Raw genomic sequence first — 22,035 nt, forward strand, 5'->3', positions numbered from 1 at the left:
AATAAAAACAATTAGTAAATAATTTTTTATAAAATCTAGATATACTTATATTAAATATCATAATTCATAATTTTTCATTTTGTTACGATAATATTCAAGAAAAAAGTGTGAAACTCTATACAAATAATTTTTAATCTCGAGTACATATTTTGAGTTATCTGTTTGATATATATTTTGTTTGATATATATTTTGAATTTAGTGATTCAAATTAATTAGTGCCTAAATTTAGACATGACTTTTATTTTAGGGTTCACTTTAATATTTAATGATTAACTTTTTATATTATAAAGTACAAACTTTTAAATTTATATATTAACTTTATATATTATAAACGTACAAACTTTTAAATATATATTTTAAACGTACCTCAAACTTAATACTAGCCCATAACCCCGTCAACAAAAACGAAAAATAACCAACAGAAATGTACATATATTTATCTGGAAAAGGTATGAAAAAATTGGTTCACATGTCTTGACAAATCTTGCGAATTTAGCAAAAATATAAATAAAAGTAAACAATATGCCTAGCTTGAGGATGGTAGAGTATGGAAAAAAACGGGCTCAATTGAATCCAACTCTAGAGACGGATACTTCCCCATGCATTAAGCAATAATAAGCACCAAGTAATGGGTATGAAGCCCCATACCATACAACAGACTTTTCGAAATCCTGGTTCCGCCACTAAATTAGATGTGTCAGCGAGGCTGAAGATTAACGTCAAGTCTCGCAACACCTTCACTTCCTTCCGCAACTTTGGCAACCTCAACATGTCCAACAACCTTGTCTTCATCCTCGTCATCAACATAATTAGGATCATTCTTGTCCAAAGCCACGGGTATAGACTAAACATCCACTTGATTCTCTACACCTAAAGGCCCTTCCCACGTATATTTTCCTCCATGCCCTGCCTCCCTCTCGGATGCCGATCACGCCTTTGTCTGTCAGCTTCTTCTCTACGTATTTTATGGTGTCCACGTTTCCCGACTCAACTTGAATTTTGACTACTCTCTTTCTGCCTTCCTCGTCACGGCTCACCGCTGGGATCACAACCCTTTCTTTTCTATGCTCTGTTGTTTGTTGCCTCCTGCATCTTCTTTTTGTCGAGATAAATTGTTATTAGCCAGTTTCACCTATATGGACGCGTGTCTGGATAATTCTTTTCTTTTTTATGGAATAATCCAAATTATAATTTGTCATGGGTTCCGGAACGTTTTGATCGCCCCTCTTTATCTTCCCACTTTCCGTGCTGTATATTATTTTTATTAAAAAAAATCTGTTTACCTCTTTTTTAATTCATATATAAAACATGTTTTTCAAATTGATGCAAAAAATATTGTCCAAAATTATTAAAATATTATATTTTATAATAATATTTATAAGATATATGTGAAACAATCTGTAATCAATATATATAATTAATACATATAAGTAAGTGTGTGCGTGCCTACAAATAATAGATATATAAATAACTACCCTGCTAATAAACAAAAAAAATATCAATGTAGACGTTGGGGAGTCCAATTGTCGAAGCATTTCCATACTTTATGTTCAATTTCCCAAATTAACCTATTTTGTTCAATTCTTTTCAAAATGATCTATTTTTTTCCACTCTTCCCAAACTAACCTAGTTTTTATATTTTCTAACATTTAGTTATAATTATAAATTATACAATATTATTAATTTATCTACATGCTGAATAATATTTTCAATAATAAATAAAAATATTAAAATACAATAATTCATTAATAATTGGTTAAATATAATGCATATTATAATTTTTTTCTATTTTATTTCGCATATTTCTTGTTTGAGCAATTAAAAAAACTTGTCTGTGGAGGTATATTTAGGGATTTAAACAACATAAATTATCAAAAAATTTATTGATAGACTCTCCAAGACCTAATCACACGTAATAAATTATCAAAAATATACTCCGACATATTAAACATACCAAGTGAAATAAACAAAATTAGAACCTTACTTGTTGTTTTATAGTGCTTGCAATCAAACTCGAACTAAGCTTTTGATGATCTAGTTCAATTGTCCTTAAAAGACAAGTATGATCTGCACGTAGTTTTGTGATTTCAAACAAGCCAGATTTCATATTTGATCATATCTGATATCAATAATGTGATGGGGTCTATTTTGTAGTCAATTTTGGACCTTAAAATACTATAGCTACACATAATATTTTTTCGAGATTTTTAGTTTATGCCAAAATAGAACGTTAGTATTTGAATACCGAAAAAAATGAAAAAAATATGTCAAACATGTTGTTTAAAGCCCATATATGCCTCCACAAACAAGTTTTTTAATTGCTCAAACAAAAAATATGCGAAACAAAATAGAAAAAAATTATAATATGCATTATATTTAACCAAGTATTAATCAATTATTGTATTTGAATATTTTTGTTTATTATTGAAAATGTTATTTAGCATTAATATAAATTAATAATATTCTATAATTTATAATTATAACTAAATGTTAGAAAATATAAAAACTAGGTTAGTTTGAGAAGAGTTAAAAAAAATAGGTTATTTTGGAAAGAATTGAACAAAATAGGTTAGTTTGGGAAAGTGAACACAAAATTAGGTTAGACGGGAAAGGCTTCTGATTGTCTCCTTAATGCTATTTCATCTCTCTCACCATATATGTTGTAAGATTTTATCTATCACGGAAGCATGGTAAAACAATTTTCATGATATAAAATCCATATAATACGCATACAGATCGTGAATTGAATCGAGGGATCGTTTCTAACCTTTAAAAGCGATCGAAGAACCACGAGCGGAGGTCCCTTGCAGCTGCTCCTCAAGTGTGAAGCACTCCACCGGTATCTACCAAGAAATCGATGTAATGGAGGAGGTGGAGGTAGAGAGAATTAGGATTTTGTAATTTTTAGGTTGAGGCAAAATAAGGGTTTATAATAGTATATTTATAGGCAAAATTTTCAGTTGAAAATTTTCCCATAAAATATTATTATTATTAACCCTTTATTTTTATTAACCTATTAACTAATAATTAAAACACCTTTTAATTATTAATCATTTTTCTAAACACTTTAGAAATAATTCTCTCACTTTATTTAATTTCCAAAATTAAATTCTTAATTAATAATATTAAGAACTTTTCTTAATTAATTTATAATTAATTAAATCCCATTTAATCAATTATTAAATTTGCTAATTAATTATTTATTTAACAAATAAATAATTACAAGCCATTATTAATTAATTCCTCAACCATTAAATCATTCTCTTTTATGGTGTGACCGTGTAGGTTCAATATTAAGCCGGTAGTAGAAATAAATAATAATAAAACTATTTTATCGTTATTTATATAAATTCTCTAATTCATTAAATATGATTAATTAATTAATCATATTTATTCTACATCGTGAGGGATACTTTTCAGCATATCGCGACTATCCGGATAATACGAATTCACTGCTTAGAATACCAAGAACTCATTCAGTGAATAGTTACCGTACAATTAATTCCTTCTACCCTGCAATGTCACGATTAAATACAAGGTATGGAACTTGTGTCAAGCCTATCTTATTTAATCATATGCTCTCCCATTCACTATGCTTAGTTCTAATTAATGTAAATTAGAAACTCCTTTCTAATTTCATTCACTCTGGCCAGAGATTCCTGAACTAGCATAAGTGGATCAGCATTGAACATTCTCTTCCTTCACTGGAAGGGGTAGATTCTTTATTGATCATACACTATCTTCGTGTACAAATTCCTATACCCAGTAGAGCCTTTATAATTGTCCCTGGAGACTAAGAACTAAACCAAAACATAGTTCAGTGTACACAAGATGACTATGATGACCTCAAGTCTAAGGATTCTTGTACAACTATCACTATGCGAACAACTCCTGACACGTGAGTGAACTCCATCAGTTGTTCAGCTGTGTGAGTCATGTTCAGTGAACTTATTCTATAATAAGCACCTACATACTAGCTTTAGTGTCACCACGCAAATGTCTATGAGAACAGACATCCTTCATAATGAAGCAAGCATAGTATGTACTGATCTTTGCGGATTATTAATTACCAATTAGTAATCCTACGACCAGGAACTATTTAAGTTTAGAGTTATCATCTTTTAGGTCTCATTATTATGATCTCATCAAAATCCATAAAAAGCTTTACTCTAAACTGTGGTATATCTTATTCAAACACTTAAAATAGATAGAGCCAACAATAAAAACAAAACAAGTCTTTTATTAATATCAATGAAATCAAAACAGATTACATAAAAGTTATTCCTAAATCCTCATATATGATTATCTTTCAATCTCCCACTTGTACTAAAGCTAATCATTCTGGTATCTAATACCCATCTTGTCTTTATGACGATCAAAGTGACTTTGAGAAAATGGCTTTGTTAAAGGGTCTGCTATGTTGTTATGTGTGTCAACTCTCTCGACGTTGACATCTCCTCTTTCAACAATCTCCCTAATCAGATGAAAGCGCCGCAGGATATGTTTGGAATTTTTATGAGACCTAGGTTCCTTGGCTTGTGCTATTGCTGCGTTGTTATCACAATACAACACAATAGGCTCTTCAACGCTAGGAACAACTCCCAACTCAGAAACAAATTTCCTCATCCAAACGGCTTCTTTTGCAGCCTCACTTGCAGCTATATATTCTGCTTCCGCTGTGGAGTCAGCCGTTGTAGACTGTTTGAAACTCTTCCAACTAATCGCACCACCATTCAGAGTAAACACGTACCCTGACATGGATTTGCTATCACTTTCTGATTGAAAACTAGAGTCAGTATAACCCTCTATTTTCAACTCAGATTCACCACCAAAAACAAGAAAAATGTCCTTAGTCCTTCGCAAGTACTTAAGGATGTTCTTCACTACTTTCCAGTGGTCTTCACCTGGATTTGACTGATATCTGCTCGTCACACTAATTAAATAAGCAACATCAGGCCTAGTACACAACATCGCGTACATGATAGATCCTATTGCTGAAGCATAAGGAATCTTACTCATACGCTCTCTTTCCTCAGGTGTCTTAGGAGACATTTTTTCGAAAAGGGACACTCCATGGCTCATCGGTATGAGACCTCTTTTGGAGTTTTCCATGCTAAACCTTTTAAGCACTTTCTGGATGTATGTACCTTGGGTAAAACCTATCATTCTTCTAGATCTATCTATATAGAACTTCATACCGAGAATGTAGGATGCTTCTCCCAAGTCCTTCATGGTAAAGTTCTTTGATAGCCATACTTTGACTGATTGCAGCATCGGTATATCATTTCCTATAAGAAGTATGTCATCCACATACAATACAAGAAATGTTACCGCGCTCCCACTAACCTTCTTGTAGACACATGGTTCATCTATGTTTTTGATAAAACCAAAGTCTTTGATTGTCTCATCAAAACGGATGTTCCATCTACGAGAAGCTTGCCTTAAACCATATATGTTTCGCAGCAGCTTACACACTAGGTGTTCTTTTCCCTTGGAAAGAAAACCCTCTGGTTGTGTCATATACACTTCCTCCTCAAGTTCCCCATTGAGGAAGGCCGTTTTCACGTCCATTTGCCAGACCTCATAGTCGTAGTAAGTAGCAATTGCAAGCAAAATCCGAATTGATTTTAACAGGGCTACAGGCGAAAAAGTTTCATCAAAGTCAATCCCTTGCCTTTGTTTGAATCCTTTTGTCACGAGCCTGGCCTTATAGGTCTCTACATGGCCATCTGCTCCAATCTTTCCTTTGTATACCCACTTGCACCCAATAAGCTTAACACCTTCAGGCGCCTCAACCAGAGTCCATACTTGGTTGGTATACATAGATTCCATTTCGGATTTCATGGCACTATGTCATTTCTCTGAGTCAACACTACTCATAACCTCATTATAGGTCACAGGATCGTCATCATCAATGATTGACAACTCATTGTCATTCTCAATGACAATGCCATAATACCTCTCAGTTTGGCGAGACACTCTCCCTGTCCTACGAATGGGTTGTTCCACAGAAGGTTGTTCAGTCTAAACAGGTGTTTCCACTTGATCCGTAGTAGTTTGTGCTTCTTGAACTTCATCAAGTTCAATTTTGCTCCCACTGTTTCCTTCAAGGATAAACTGTTTTTCCAAGAAGGTAGCATGTCTGGAGACAAACACCCGATGATCGGTGTAAAAGTAATACCTCAAAGTCTCTTTAGGATATCCCATAAAATTATATTTTACGGATCGAGATTCCAGCTTATCTGGGTCAACTTTCTTGACATAAGCTGGACATCCCCAAATCTTAACGTATTTAAGACTCGGTTTCCTTTCTTTCCATATCTCATATGGAGTTTGAGGAAAAGATTTGAAAGGCACCTTATTCAGTAAATATGCTGAGGTTTCCAATGCATAACCCCATAGGAATACTGGGAGATTCGCATAGCTCATAATGGACCGAACCATGTCTAACAAAGTTCGATTTCTCCTTTCAGATACCCCATTCAACTTTGGAGTATATGGAGGAGTCCACTGGGAGACTATACCATTTTCTTTGAGATAATCTAGAAACTCTCCATTCAAGTATTCACCACCTCGATCTGATCGAAGAGTTATAATACTTTGTTTGGTTTGTTTCTCCACTTCATACTTATATTCTTTGAACTTTTCAAAGGCTTCAGACTTGTGTTTCATCAAATACACATATCCGAATCTAGATCGATCATCTATGAAAGTAATGAAGTATGAAAATCCACCCATGGCTTGCGTAGACATTGGTCCACATACATCTGTGTGTACCAATCCTAGCAAATCTGCAGCCCTCTCTCCATGTCCACTAAATGGAGATTTGGTCATTTTACCCAATAGACAAGACTCGCATGTAGGATATGATTCAAAATCAAAGGGGTCAAGTAACCCTTCCTTATGCAATGTCCGCAGTCTATTTTCACTAATATGACCAAGTCTGCAGTGCCACAAGAAAGTGAGATTTTCATCATCCCTTTTTCTTTTATTATTTTGTTCAATCTGAAGTAAATTATGCTCTACGTCACATACATACAGGCCATTATTTAAAGTACCACATCCATAAAGAACATTATCTCTAAGAATAGAACATTCATTATTCTTAATAATAAATGAAAAACCATCCAAATCCAACATAGGAATAGAAACAATATTCCTCACAATAGAGGGAACGTAATAACAATTATTCAAAATAATAGTCTTGCCCGTAGGCATATGTAAACTAAATGATCCTACAGATATGGCGACAACCCTTCCTCCATTGCCCATACGTAGAATCACCTCATCTTCTTCAAGAGTCCTACTTCCCTTTAGTCCTTGCAACGAATTGCAAATATGAGAACCACAGGCGGTATCTAATATCCAAGTAGAAACTTGACTTAGTGACATATTAACTTCGATCATGAATATACCTGAATCAGAAGCAATAGTCTCACTACCCTTCTTCTTCTTCAATTCTGCAAGGTAAACCTTGCAGTTCCTCTTCCAGTGCCCCACCTTGTTACAGTGAAAGCAAACAACTTTGCTCTTGGGGTCTTCAGCTTTTGGTGGAACCGGCTTTTTCTCACCTACTTTCTTCTTCTTGGAAGGGCTCTTCTTCCTTTTTTTAGGATTGGAACCTTCATCAATTAGAAGAACATAACTCTTCTTAGGGGGAAATTCGATTCCGCAGTCTTCAACATGTTGTGGAGTTCAGGCAGGCTAACATCCAGCTTATTCGTGTGAAAGTTCACAACAAACTGCGAGAACGAACTCGGAAGTGATTGCAAGACCAAGTCTTGGCTCAGCTCCCCATCCATGGCAAAACCAAGTTGTCCAAGACGTTCAATCAAATTGATCATCTTAAGTACATGGTCATTCACAGATGATCCCTCAGACATCCTACAACCGAACAGCTCCTTTGATATCTCATATCGAGCTGTCCTCCCTGCCACATCATACAACTCTTGTAGATGCATGAGGATAGTGTGAGAATCCATATGCTCATGTTGCTTCTGTAGCTCAATGTTCATGGAAGCTAGCATGATGCATTGAGCAACATTTGCATAATCAATCCACTTACGATACACAACATGTTCATCATTATGTGCATCACTAGCAGGTTCAGTAGGCTTAGGTGAGTCAAGCACATATTCCAGCTTCTCAACCCTGAGAACAATTCTCAAGTATCGAAGCCAGTCAGCAAAATTAGGACCAGTCAACTTGTGAGCATCTAGTATGCTCCGGAGTGATAGTGCAGAAGACATAACGAATATAGTAAATCTGTAAATGATAAACACATAACAACACTTAGCAAATATTCAATTTCATTTCAAAATACTATATGAATCGGGTCTTTATTCATAAGTGGCTTCCACTAGTTTATCTAATTTATACAACCCCTAAGTGAAAACTAAGCATTCATAATGCTATGATCCTACATTCCATCACACAACCTCGGCTGTAGCACGAAACGTCATGTGATGTTCAATACGCAGACAACTCTTGTCAATTACATCTTATGTTATTCCCTAATATAACTTTAGCCTCTTGAATAATTGAGTCATGGCTGTAGCACGACAAACTCAATATTCTAAGTCAAGCCTAACCCAACATTTCGTACAATTGAATCAGTCTCCAACGGCCACGGTTGTAGCACGTAACGACCTTTAGATTCTAATTCAATGTACACATCTCTATGTAATAGACAAGTATTTCTTATTTTGAAATCAAAGCCCTCGGCTGTAGCACGAAACGACAATGATTTAAAATAAGAACCACTTTCTATCATGTTGGAAGGCTATGATCAACACAAGCCCGTTGTGTCATTGGCCAATTACTACTTGATATTATTTAATTTTAGAGGGATTATATTACGTTACAATCATAATCATATTATAAAGAGATTCTTCCTTTTAAATTAAATATTTCAAATCAATAATCGATAATCAGATGATTCCCAGATCGGGTGAAGCATTGTCAAGAGGCGTCACTTAATAACCCTTTCTTACAGATATAAATCTGTTGTTGACAGAATCATCCTTTCTCTCAATATTGAAAATTCATATTCAATTACGTGTTTCATAAACACAAGAATCTCATGATCGTATTCATAATATTTATATTAAGGTCATGAAATAATTTCACTATACTAGATTGTCTAAAAAACGCCTTATGTTAATTAAGTTCACCTAAATCTATCATCCAATGGTAAACATAGGCATATATCACATATATAAATATGAATAAACGTAAAGGTAGGTATGTTAAATCATGTAGCATATTAGTCTAAGCATTATACATCTCTATGTATCACATGAGGCATTTAAAAGTAATTAAAACAGTTAAAAACATGCTTTAAAATACTTTTGTTAGCTATAAACAGTCCGAAACAATTTCAGAAAATACAATATAATATACCATTAGATGCGTCTCGAAAAGACGAATCCAACGGCACCAAGAACGCCCCATTCTAACCACCCACGCGCCTTCACGCGCCCCGAGAAGCAAAGCCACGCGCCGCCACGCGCACACGCGCTGTCAGGCGCGTGTCAGACTTTCTTCCACGCTTCCCCACGCGCACACGCGCCTCACGCGCACCAAACCCTAAGCTGACGTCAGCATGACGTCATCTGATGACGTTAGCATGATGTCAGCACAGCGCTGACTGTTGACCCGCGCGTGTGACACGCACGCGCGTGACCCACGAGCGTGTGTGCCCCACGCGCGCACGTTAGACGCGCGGTCCTCCCCTTTGTTCCTGACAGTCGCCGCCGTACTTATTACTGCTGCCGTTTTCTCTTTTTCGGTGCCACCATCAATACTTTAAAAACCACAGCAGGTGACAACTAAATATATATATATATACTAACAGATTATATATATATATATATATTTAATTACGAATTTAATTAAAATAACTTCAAAAAATCATAATAATTAATCCATTCATCATAAAATTATGAAAAAAAATACCCAGACGATCTAGAACACTTGTAGAACCCAGATCCACAGTCAAAATTATTCTGAGAAATAATTTCTAATCAGTCATAATAAATCCATGATATAACTTGTAAAAATCATAATTAATTCATACAAGCACATAAAATTCTGAAATTTTTATCACACATCTATATGCATACAACTTATGCTCTGATACCATTGTAGGATTTTATCTATCATGGAAGCATGGTAAAACAATTTTCATAATATAAAATCCATATAATACGCATACAGATCGTAAATTGAATCGAGGGATCGTTTCTAACCTTTAAAAGTGATCCAAGAACCACGAGCGGAGGTCCCTTGCAGCTGCTCCTCAAGTGTGAAGCACTCCACGTGTATCCACCAAGAAATCGATGTAATGGAGGAGGTGGAGGTGGAGAGAATTAGGGTTTTGTAATTTTTAGGTTGAGGCAAAATAAGGGTTTATAATAGTTTATTTATAGGCAAAATTTTCAGCTGAAAATTTTCCATTAAAATATTATAATTATTAACCCTTTATTTTTATTAACCTATTAACTAATAATTAAAATACCTTTTAATTATTAATCATTTTTCTAAACACTTTAGAAATAATTCTCTCACTTTATTTAATTTTCAAAATTAAATTCTTAATTAATAATATTAAGAACTTTTCTTAATTAATTTATAATTAATTAAATCCCATTTAATCAATTATTAAATTTGCTAATTAATTATTTATTTCACAAATAAATAATTACAAGCCATTATTAATTAATTCCTCCACCATTAAATCATTCTCTTTTATGGTGTGACCCTGTAGGTTCAATATTAAGCCGGTAGTAGAAATAAATAATAATAAAACTATTTTATCATTATTTATATAAATTTTCTAATTCATTGAATATGATTAATTAATTAATCATATTTATTCTACATCGTGAGAGATACTTTTCAGCATATCGCGACTATCCGGATAATACGAATTCACTACTTAGAATACCAAGAACTCATTTAGTGAATAGTTACCGTACAATTAATTCCTTCTACCCTGCAATGTCACGATTAAATACAAGACATGAAACTTGTGTCAAGCCTATCTTATTTAATCATATGCTCTCCCATTCACTATGCTTAATTCTAATTAATGTAAATTAGAAACTCCTTTCTAATTTCATTCACTCTGGCCAGAGATTCCTGAACTAGCATAAGTGGATCAGCATTGAACATTCTCTTCCTTCACTGGAAGGGGTAGATCCTTTATTGATCATACACTATCTTCGTGTACAAATTCCTATACCCAGTAGAGCCCTTATAATTATCCCTGGAGACTAAGAACTAAACCAAAGCATAGTTCAGTGTACACAAAGATGACTATGATGACCTCAAGTCTAAGGATACTTGTACAACTATCACTATGTGAACAACTACTGACACGTGAGTGAACTCCATCAGTTGTTCAGCTGTGTGAGTCATGTTCAGTGAACTTATTCTATAATAAGCACCTACATACTAGCTTTAGTGTCACCACACAAATGTCTATGAGAACAGACAACCTTCATAATGAAGCAAACATAGTATGTACTAATCTTTGCGGATTATTAATTACCAGTTAGTAATCCTACGACCAGGAATTATTTAAGTTTAGAGTTATCATCTTTTAGGTCTCATTATTATGATCTCATCAAAATCCATAAAAAGCTTTACTCTAAACTGTGGTATATCTTATTTAAACACTTAAAATAGATAGAGCCCGCAATAAAAACAAAACAAGTCTTTTATTAATATCAATAAAATCAAAACAGATTACATAAAAGTTATTTCTAAATCCTCATACATGATTGGACTTATGACACATCTCTTTCATATGTAACTCGATAGCCTCTCACGATTTTCAGCGAACTAGAATGAAGTAAAAAATTATCACCGAAACAAAGAGAAAACAATGTTTGTGTTGAGGAGACGACTGTGTTTGTGTGTATCGAATAAATGAAAAACCCTAATCCTTATGTGATATTATATATGCTCGAGAAAACGTGTGCGCTACTCCATATATAATTAATTAGACGTGCTAAATAACTAATCGGTTAATTGAATTAAATTTATTATTATGCCAAATCAATATAAATATAAAAATGAAAAATCTTTATTCATATTAAAAAATGAAAAAGCTTAGTGAAATCCCCTTGAAAGCACATGATTTGCATTTCTCCGCGGGCACGTGGATGTTAAAGTAATATATAAGTAATACATTTGAACACTACGGGCCTATTTGGCAACTTACCCAATTTATAAGTAAAATTTATAACTTATAATCTGATAAGTTGAATGTTAGTAATGACATATTTTTTCTCAACTTATTTGATTTTTCACCTTTTTATTAACTTTTGTGTTAAAATATATGTTTTAAATGTTAATTTAATTTAAAATTCATGAATTAAAATATTTATATTTAAAAGTATTTTATTTTAATTTATGTAAGTAAAAAATTTCTGACTTATGACTAAAATTATCCAAAAACTTATATAACTTATAAGTATTAATCTATTTATCACTTTTAAACCACTTATTCATTTTAATTAATAAATTACTTATTATAATACTTCACAACCACGCACTATATAAGTTTATACTATGAAAGCTATGTATACTACTTTGTAAAATAAACTTGAACTTTCATTTTTTCACAAATTTTTACTATTAAGGGGGCGTATTCAATTAAGATTTTAGAGGATTTATAACAATCCATTAATTTTGAATGATTGCTGATTTTGGCTGATTTTAATTGTATATGAATTTTAGCGGAGTTGTTGAATAAATATCGTAGAGTTTACAAATTTATCAAAATCTCTTGGGTTTTGCTAAAACTTCTGAAAACATAAAATACACTAAAAAAATCCATCAAAATCTACAATTTTATAAAATACAAAAAAAATCCATGAAGTTTTGAATACCACCAGATTTTAATGAATTTTTTAAAATCTAAATTGAATACCATAGATTTTAATGGACTTTTTAAAATCTAAACTAAATACCCCAGATTTTAAAAGATTTTTTTTCAATCCTTATTTAATATCATCAGATTTTAAAAGATTTTTTAGAAATCAAATTGAATATAGTAGGATTTTCAAAATCCAAAAATATCCCTTAGTCAATTTGATTGATTCAAAGTATTTCGGTAACTCTTTTGTAGGAAATCGCATTCCGAGTGCCACTCGTTACCAGCACCATTCATTCAGTCAATTACGACTGAAATTGATTTGAAAATATGGGACTCATTTTCCAACAGTATAAACTGATTTTTTGATAATATCAAACGAAATCGTCTGAGGATTTGTTTTTGTTAGGTGCAGTAGAATCAGGGCAGACTTCACGAAATCGTCTGAGGATTTGTTTTTGTTGTCGTCAGTCCCCTGATCATTCTTGTTTTGTGGTCATTGAACATTATTTTTCGGGAAGTCTGTATTCACCAAAGTTGCAGCAACCCACACCTCTGGAACAACCGGCGTTTGAACTTCAAATATAGTGTATTGTTTAGCCTAGAAAAAATGACAAAAATACCACTTTTTTTTAGAGTTTGTGACAAGAATACCACTTTTTCAAGTATATGGCCAAAAATACCACTCTAATATGCATTTTTAAGTTAGGTATTACTAATACGCATTTAACAAACGACTAATTTGTGTAAAAAAATGTTTAAAAAAGAAATAAAAAAATATTTATAAAGGAGATACGCATTTGGGCACCCTTTGACTTTTGGTGATACGCATTTCACAGAAATGCGTGTCTTTTGTTTTGTTTTTGTTTTTTTTCTTTTTTTTATCTAATACCCATTTCTCAAATGACCCATTTTACAAATGCGTATTAGATGAGTATTTTTGGCCATATACTTGAAAAAGTGGTATTATTGTTACAATTTTTTTTAAAAAAAGGTATTTTTGGCCATTGTCCTTTAGCCCAAAACGGTCGAGAGTTAATGACAAAGCAGAAATTTTAGGCTTTTTCTCTCATTTTACTTTCTTTGTGTTTACATTTACGTTCTGCTCAGAATTATCATCATTCCACTTTGCTACAATTTGCAGGTGCCTTATTCACAAGTTCCAAATAGTGGCATCAAATGTGTGATTGAAAGAGCAAAAAATCGATATGTTAAAGTGACTTGAGCCTCTCTGACAAGCTATGGAACTTGATGCCTCTTGGGACGTCCTTAAAGTCAAAGTTAAATATTCGGTATTCTTCTATATTTTGGTGTTTTTTGTCACTTTGTGTCACAGGAGCAACTTTTATAACAGCAGCCTTCTATCTGCATTAAGGGAATTGATGATCTATATGCTATACTTCTATATCCATAAAATGGAACTGTTCTGCTCATTGTGCCTTTGCAACAGAGTATCCTGTAATTGACAAACAGTTGATATATAGCTAAGACTTACGAGTAACTTACCCAGACCTTCAAAGAAACAAGAGTCTAAATTATCTCTCTTTGAGTCTTGAGTATGTTTTGGTTAGGCACCAGTCACCACGTCACGTAAGACCTTGACTTGCACCTACTATCTTCCTGGGTCAGAGTTGACATTGCTTAGTTGAAGACCAATGGCTTACTGTGGCGAGTCCATGATCGACATGCCAGTAATATCAAGTGATCCTGTAGTAGTGGCAAGCAGGAGCATGTATCATTTCAAATTCATAAGCACTCTTAAAGGATGTGTAATAACTTATCAGATAAAACTTAAGTTAAACCTAATCCATGTAGGATTTGATCCCTATAAACATAAGCACCTTGTAGTTATAGTCTTATAGAGGAACAAAAGGTCTTTTTACAGAAAAACAATTGTTATTTAACTTACAAAAAAAACTGTTCTCTCTATACATTAAAATGAAACACCACAGAGAATTTTAATGGAGTAGAATGCCTCTAGATGTGTTGTGTATGAGTATGGTAATGGCATAAGATAAGATGGTACGCTGGGAAATCAGTTGTATTCTAAAATGAGAGGATTTTATGTCTCTTTGATTGATGAGATAATCAGGGCCGGCCCTGAAAATTTGGAGGCCCCAAGCAAGTTAAAAAAATTGTACCCAGCAATAATTCAAAATAGAAAACTGATCACAGAAATCTTCATCCTAGGGCCGGCTCTGTAGATAATATACTTCTTTTCTTAGAAGGCAAATCACAGTTTTGGGTGTCCTTCCCCTTGAATCTGCAAGATTCTTATTTGTAATAATAAACTTGAACTCTGAACATGGTAAGGTAGCAATTTATTAGGTATGGTCTTCTAACTACGTAGATAGATATTTCAGTGGTTCTGGATTAGATCTTGCCCATCAGTTCTTAGTTCTTTTGTAGGACAGTGCACGTATGATGATAAAAACAAGAAAAACACGTATGACCCTTTGCTGTGTTCGTTCAAACGATAAACAGAAGAACCTTATAAGTTTGTTTCTAGCTGTTGTCAATATAATGGCATGTTGAAAAAATTTACATATTCATAAGAGTTGTCTACATAAACCAAAACGGTCCCCTAAACTTTAGTCGTAGATGGTCTCACAAATAGGCCTACCAGTTTGTTTTGGAAGCATGTCTATATCTTTTTGATATTAGAAGTGAACTTTGGAGTGTCAAGTTATGTGTAAACTGGAGGATTCTCATGCTAGGTTGTTGTCAAATGGGCTATGGATTCTCCATACTTGCCTCTTGTAAGCCTGTGCTTTAGGCCAAGCTGAAAAAGGAGGTAGCCTCCTTTTGGACCATATTCATTTGTGGTGGGGTAAAAGAAGGCATGCACCTACCAAGCATTTGTAAGTTGTATATTCTGCTAATGATGATCTCAATTGTAATTCTGAGAATATCCTCGAATAATCCTAAGTAAGGTTCTGGTTGTCATTCTTGATTGTTATCAAGTATGTGGTTCTAAGTGACTTGTGATTGTGCTTTTACTTTTCTCAAGTTTACTCCATGAACTGTCTCAGAAATTTTAATGCGTATAAATCCAGGTAATTTAGGATATCTTTCGTAATTTCTTGAGTTTTGAATCTGGGTCATGTAACATGTGTTTTGCAAATTGGCATATACTAGCTGAACTACCCTTGGGACTATTAGGATTCTAAAAAGGTTTCAAAGCAATCTGACATTTCTAGGTCATCGTAGAGAGTCATATTAGTTTGAGCAGGTCTGCAAATATTATTTGAGATAATAAAGAAGGCTAAATTGAGATGGTGACCATTTCCTTTTCATATTACTCTAATCAAATGCGCCAAACGCAACATATGAGGTTCACATTCATATACCCATGACACAGATTAAACCTTCCTAGTAAATTCCGACGAAAACAGATGAACCAACCATAGTGCATTCTGCAGGCACATTGTTGTTACCTTGATTGGGACACATATCCAGCACACCTTTAAGTAATCCAAAGCACTACCATGCAACAATGTGTTGTACTTGTATTATTTGGTATCACATTTGGTATGGGTCTCTTAATAATTATTTTAACTTTTTGGTGGTATTCTATCCTTGTTATGTCATCAATAATTTATGTATTGAGGCCTTGAGGGTAGGGTAGGGATGGATGTTTCATCACAAACCATAAACATGAGACTTGTACCGTGTTCGCTTAGCAAAAAAAACTAAAATGTACCATCTCCCTCACTTGTGCTTTTAGCCTCTTAATAGAAGACAAGTGTCGTATTTCCTTTAAGCGATACCAATTTGTAGGTTGGAGAGCCTGTGATCAAAAGATTGCAGCAGGGGGAGGTTACTACTGCATCTGGGAATATGCTATAACTAGAACATGTAAACCACTTTATGAGGATTGAGAGGAATATATGAAAAAAAGGAGATATGACTCTCATTACATATTTTACCCCCACAACTTTTATTTCTTCCTAATTGGATGTGCCCTAATGCCCACCACAGATCTTGTAGCTTCTACAGAAACTCTGCATCAGCTTTCATTATCTTATTCTTCTACTGCTCATCACAATCTACTTTGTGTTTATTCAGTGGACTTGTCTCTCATCATTGTTAAATGCAGTATTAGGATAATGCACGCGAGAAATTAATAGGTTTTGAGGATTGTGATCATGTAGGTTTTGAGGATTGTGATCATGTTTGCGTTTCTAAACATAGTGATTCAACATCGTTCTTAAACTTGCTGAAATTTAGCATTTGATAATTACAAAGAATACCAAGGAATAGAATTTTAGTAACTTGTAAATTTCAGAAATTTTGTTTATAAATGTTGTCTATGATCAAGTCATATTCCAATTCACATATTGCCACTCTGGATATCAGGCATTGTAACAACTATTACTATTATTCTGGAATCTGGATAAGTAGCAAATAATGTGAGGGGTAAATTGGGGAACGATTTAAGGCTAGTTGAAACTAAAAACAAGAGAGTCCAGTATAGATTCTGGCACATTCTTATTACAATGGATAGCATCAATAATTCCCATAAGGCCATAACTGAATAAAATTCATCTGTTATTTTAAAAATAATTAAATATAAGAAATAGGATGCACTTAAGTTGCTTGTGTCCACTAGTTATCAACATCAGAAAGGACATTAATTAAGTTGTTCCTTGTGATGCTCAATGGCTACACACATATATATAGAGATGGACCATGCACCAAAATTAGTAGAGCTACCTGGAGACGACCTACAAAGACGATAGAATGACTTCATAGTAATTAGGCACTTGATTTTCTCACTATATATACAGGTATATAGTGCATTCAACCAATCAACCGTAGCTTGCAAAAGTGTAATACCATAGCTAGCAAGGTCTGGTACTAATCGTATGGCTTCTTCGATCTTCTTCTTCCTCGCAATTTCCCTTACTATGCTCAACACTGCATTTTCTACTCATTACTCTCAAAGTAAGTACAACTCTCTCGCTACATCCATCTACGTAGAAATGTATATGACGTAGTGTTATTTTTGTTCTACCCTAATACTCATATACACATGCTTCTACTTAAACTCAAACCTTCAACCTCTTAGCTATGTCCATGGCTTACTATAAAGGTTATATATTAAACTTGACACTAGGCTTATCAGTAACTCATATCCAAACAGAAAGTGTGGTGGATTTTCCGGTATTTTTAATTTTGAGTGTCATATGAATGTGATTTATCTAGATGGGGGGAAATTTGAACATGTACCTTAATACTGTCTCTAAGTTAGGTTTTGAGTTTATTTTCATTATAAGATGGTGAACATCAAACAGTTCGCTCTAAATTTTAATTTTATTTTTCTCAAAGTTTTGCGGATGTGGTGTAATTTTGACAAGATTTTAAATGAAACAGCTTTGCAGAAGCAGCAGCAGGAGGGGAACAAATTCGGTTATATAGGAGGTACGGGACCTAACATGTGGGGTAGCTTAAGCCCAAACTTTTCACTATGCTCTCATGGAAAAGCTCAGTCTCCCATTGACGTTGTTACCCACAAGGCTTTCCTTGATAAGAATCTGAAACCTTTGATCAGAGTCTATCACGCTTCAAATGCTACTTTGGTCGATAATGGTTTTAATGTTGGGGTGGGTTTGTTTTCCTGCACGTATTATTCATCTTCTTTCTTTTCTGTTATTTACTCGAATACTCCATCAGTATTCAAACTCAACAGACATTAATTTACTTGTTATATTGCAGATACGTTTTAATGGAAATGTTGGAGGATTTAGCATAGATGGCAAAAAGTACACTCTTCTGCAGATGCACTGGCATTCTCCATCTGAGCACCGACTTAATGGACGCCTGTATGTTCATCTTGATTTTCACTTGTTTTTTTTTTATATAGATAAGTCTAATTTTACTACTAATTATGTATCAATCAGAATCATCTGAGTGTTCTGTTTGTGTAAATCTAGGTATATTCAAAGCTCATATCTCTTATTCTTATGTACAATAGCTGGAACATATGTTATTACTGTTATTTTGTACAATGAAAAGATGGAATTGTAAATTAATATGATCGTTTTAGTGGACAATCCCAACAACTGAAAAATGACAAGCGATATGTTTACTCTATCGTCCCTAATAAAAAAATTAGGAATCTAAAGAGAGATTTGTGTGTATATACAGAAGAGTGGAAGGTTTTCTAAAAACATAGAGATTATAGAGTAGAGATTTGTCATGTACTGTCTCGGTGTTTATTTTTCTACTATCAGTGGTACTATGTTCACAGTCATCTCATATATAAAGATGTGCATTCTGTATCTAAATTTAAAATTGTGTAACTCGGCTTGCTAAACCAGAATGGATGCAGAGCTTCACATAGTTCACAAGGCCGAAGATGGCAGCATCGCTGTTGTTGCAGTTCTCTACAAGGACGGTGATGCTGATCCTCTACTCACTAAGGTACAAACATCTAATTTCTGTTAATCACAGCACCTGGACAGATTACAGTAACTATCTTTAGATGAATAAAGATTCGAAAGTGTCCAACATTAATCTTAGTCGTTTACTGCATATATTAACTTTAACTAGCTGGATTGTGTATCAATTTTATGTACGAAAACAGATACAGAGTAAGTTAGCTGAATTGACATATGACCGATACGCTAAAAGAGAAGAAGGACCTGAAATTGTACTGGGAACATTTAACACGAAGCAAATGAGGCGGAAGAGCCACAAGTATTATAGATATAGAGGTTCTTTCACCACTCCTCCATGCACTGAGAACATAAGCTGGAACATTCTTGGCAAGGTACTAGTTTTATGGCATCATCATGTACAAGTTATTCATTTGCTAATTACATGTACTATTGATTCATTTACATACTTGGGGGTAATCCTATAGGTGAGGTCAATATCTAAGCAACAAGTAGATGCCCTGAGGGGTCCTTTAGATATTGCCTGCAAACGCAATGCAAGACCCGTGCAACCACTAAACGGACGCGTAATTGAACTCTACGATGAAGATCAATAAAGGAGTGGAGTAGTATGTGTGTGTTATCTCATATCTGATGTAACTTTATTAAAAATAACATGAACTTATAAGTGCCCAGAACTTCTAAAAGGGCTAATGCTGGAAATTATGAGCCGGTGGATGATCCTGTACGCTGCAATTTCAGTTATGTTCCGAGTTCCTTTTTACCTGGGTCATTCTTTTTAATCTTCTTTAGTTTGATACCTTTTTCACAATTTACTTAATGAATCATATCAATATTGGCTGCTGCGCGCCTGTATGCGTAGACTTGTACTGAAACATGTATGAAGTATAATGTATGCTTAATGATAGATTTTTGAGTAACTTTAACTTAAACCAAACTCAACAATTTAACTGAAGATGATAATTTACAGCAGCAGCCTATTCAAAAACAGATTAATTCGAAGAGGGAGAACAATAAAATAGTAGTAGTAAAGCAAATAGCACGATAACATGATTTTTGAACATTGCAAATAAGGAATCACGACACCTCACATGCACGGCGGCATGTCACATAGAAATTGGCACCCAGACTTAATTTTGCGTACATCCTCAGTTTCTCTGAGTTGTTCCACTTCCACACCTATATACCAAGTGCCATGCTCTGTTTTGAATCAACAGACAGTCTCGCCTTCATCCATCTCGCACGACCTCCTACCAGACGTGAACCGTGTCATTCCTCCTAAACCAGGCACCTGCATCACCACATCATTCATCACCATACTCTTTTTGTTTTCCTCCTCTTTTTCTTTCGATTTCACCGACATATTTTCAGTCTGAACACTCGATCTACCATGACGATCTGACCTAAAGAGTGACAATAACTTGGCGCAAAAACCTTTTTTCATTTCCGGTTTTGTTTTCCCCTCTGACTGTGCATGCCCGCTCCCCTGTCTACGTCGATTTCTCTTGGATCTAACTCTTCCAATACACGATACCTTAGGCGACGCCGGTTCTTTCATCTGTGCCCTCGATTTTTCAATCGACTCTGATCGTTTTGGAGGAAACAATCTAACATTAGTCGGTTTGCATCTGCGCTTATCAAAAAGATTATTATTCTGCATTTTCGGCAACCCAATGAGCGCAGCTTTAGACTTCAAAACTCTCTGTGAGCTGGAATTAGAGTTACTACGATAGTTGACGTTAGGTTTCGTAGATTCTTTACGCTCGAAGATGGCATTGCGGGCAACCCAATCAAACTCAGCCTGTTTAGACAACAAAAACGAGTCTGGTGTTTTATCGACATCATCATGATTCTCGTCATCTAGTGGTTCGCATGCAATCTTGCGACCGCTGCTGCCGACTCTACAAACTGCAACAAAAGCTTCAACTTGAGGCATCTAAGCTGACCTAGAGAGAGAATGCAATGAAATAAGTTTTGGTCTAAAGAGAAAAGGAGTCGAGGAAAACAGAGGTGGGATGAATGAAAGCTAATAAAGCAATGTGCATGAAGGGTCGTTAACAACTTTATTTAGCGTGTTCATTGGGCGAGGAAAATTTGATAAAATTATTGTGATTTGTACATTCTGAGTAGACTAATGGAAATTAACATCGGATAGTCAATACTAGTGGTAGTGGGTGGTGGGATTTGGTTTATTTTCCCCAATTTTCTAAGTAAACCCACTCATTTTACTATAGTGGGAAACTCAATTCTGTATTGTTATCACTTTGTTGATGTGCAAGTAAGCCGAGTCACGAGTCATTCATGAACAAATTCATCCCAACCAATTAGGGAAGTTTTGCATCTGGTGAAGGAATAATTTAGGGTTATGGTTTTGGAATTGATGATTTCATTTCCTAGGATAGAATATTCTTTTCACCCCAAATTGCTGAATCTTACTTCTTATGGAAATTGAATCAACCAACATTTCTGAGATCAATCATGTAACATTTAAATTTGTTTCAACATATATATGAGTCCTATTAATAAAATTATACAGTAATATATATTATTTTCAAATATTATTTGAAATCATTTTTAGATGCATACTCTTTCTTAAAGAGAATTTTTTTTTTTGTCAGATACTTTGAAGAATTTACATTTACATTTATATGTCAGAAAGGGAGAAGAACTAGGGTATGGCCATAAAAAAATAAAATTGAGATGAGTTTGTATTAGTCAAGCCAAACTATATATTTTTTTAAATAAAACAA

The 22,035-nt window shown here is 34.2% G+C and overlaps 3 protein-coding genes across 3 annotated transcripts; 1 reads left to right on the top strand and 2 right to left on the bottom strand.

Annotated features, from left to right (window-relative positions):
* Window positions 1-397: 397 nt before the first annotated feature.
* Window positions 398-1,098, bottom strand: LOC141717009 (uncharacterized; the record flags this gene model as incomplete). The annotated part of the gene is given in 2 exon segments (XM_074519138.1): window positions 398-915; window positions 917-1,098. Coding segments are annotated over 2 exon segments (399 nt in total), but the record flags the coding sequence as incomplete, so codon positions are not given.
* Window positions 1,099-17,575: 16,477 nt separating this feature from the next.
* Window positions 17,576-20,050, top strand: LOC141720568 (alpha carbonic anhydrase 1, chloroplastic-like). Its single transcript, XM_074523059.1, has 6 exons — window positions 17,576-17,831; window positions 18,261-18,490; window positions 18,603-18,709; window positions 19,208-19,310; window positions 19,474-19,659; window positions 19,753-20,050. Exons 1-6 carry the CDS (start codon window positions 17,753-17,755, stop codon window positions 19,879-19,881), a joined length of 834 nt encoding a protein of 277 aa, XP_074379160.1. The 5' UTR covers window positions 17,576-17,752; the 3' UTR covers window positions 19,882-20,050.
* Window positions 20,051-20,495: 445 nt separating this feature from the next.
* On the bottom strand, window positions 20,496-21,221 carry LOC141719291 (uncharacterized). The gene has a single exon (XM_074521667.1). It carries the CDS (start codon window positions 21,219-21,221, stop codon window positions 20,496-20,498), a length of 726 nt encoding a protein of 241 aa, XP_074377768.1.
* Between the last annotated feature and the right edge of the window lie 814 nt (window positions 21,222-22,035).

Source organism: Apium graveolens, chromosome 4, assembly GCF_009905375.1.
Source record: "Apium graveolens cultivar Ventura chromosome 4, ASM990537v1, whole genome shotgun sequence".
NCBI classification, from domain to species: Eukaryota; Viridiplantae; Streptophyta; class Magnoliopsida; order Apiales; family Apiaceae; genus Apium; species Apium graveolens.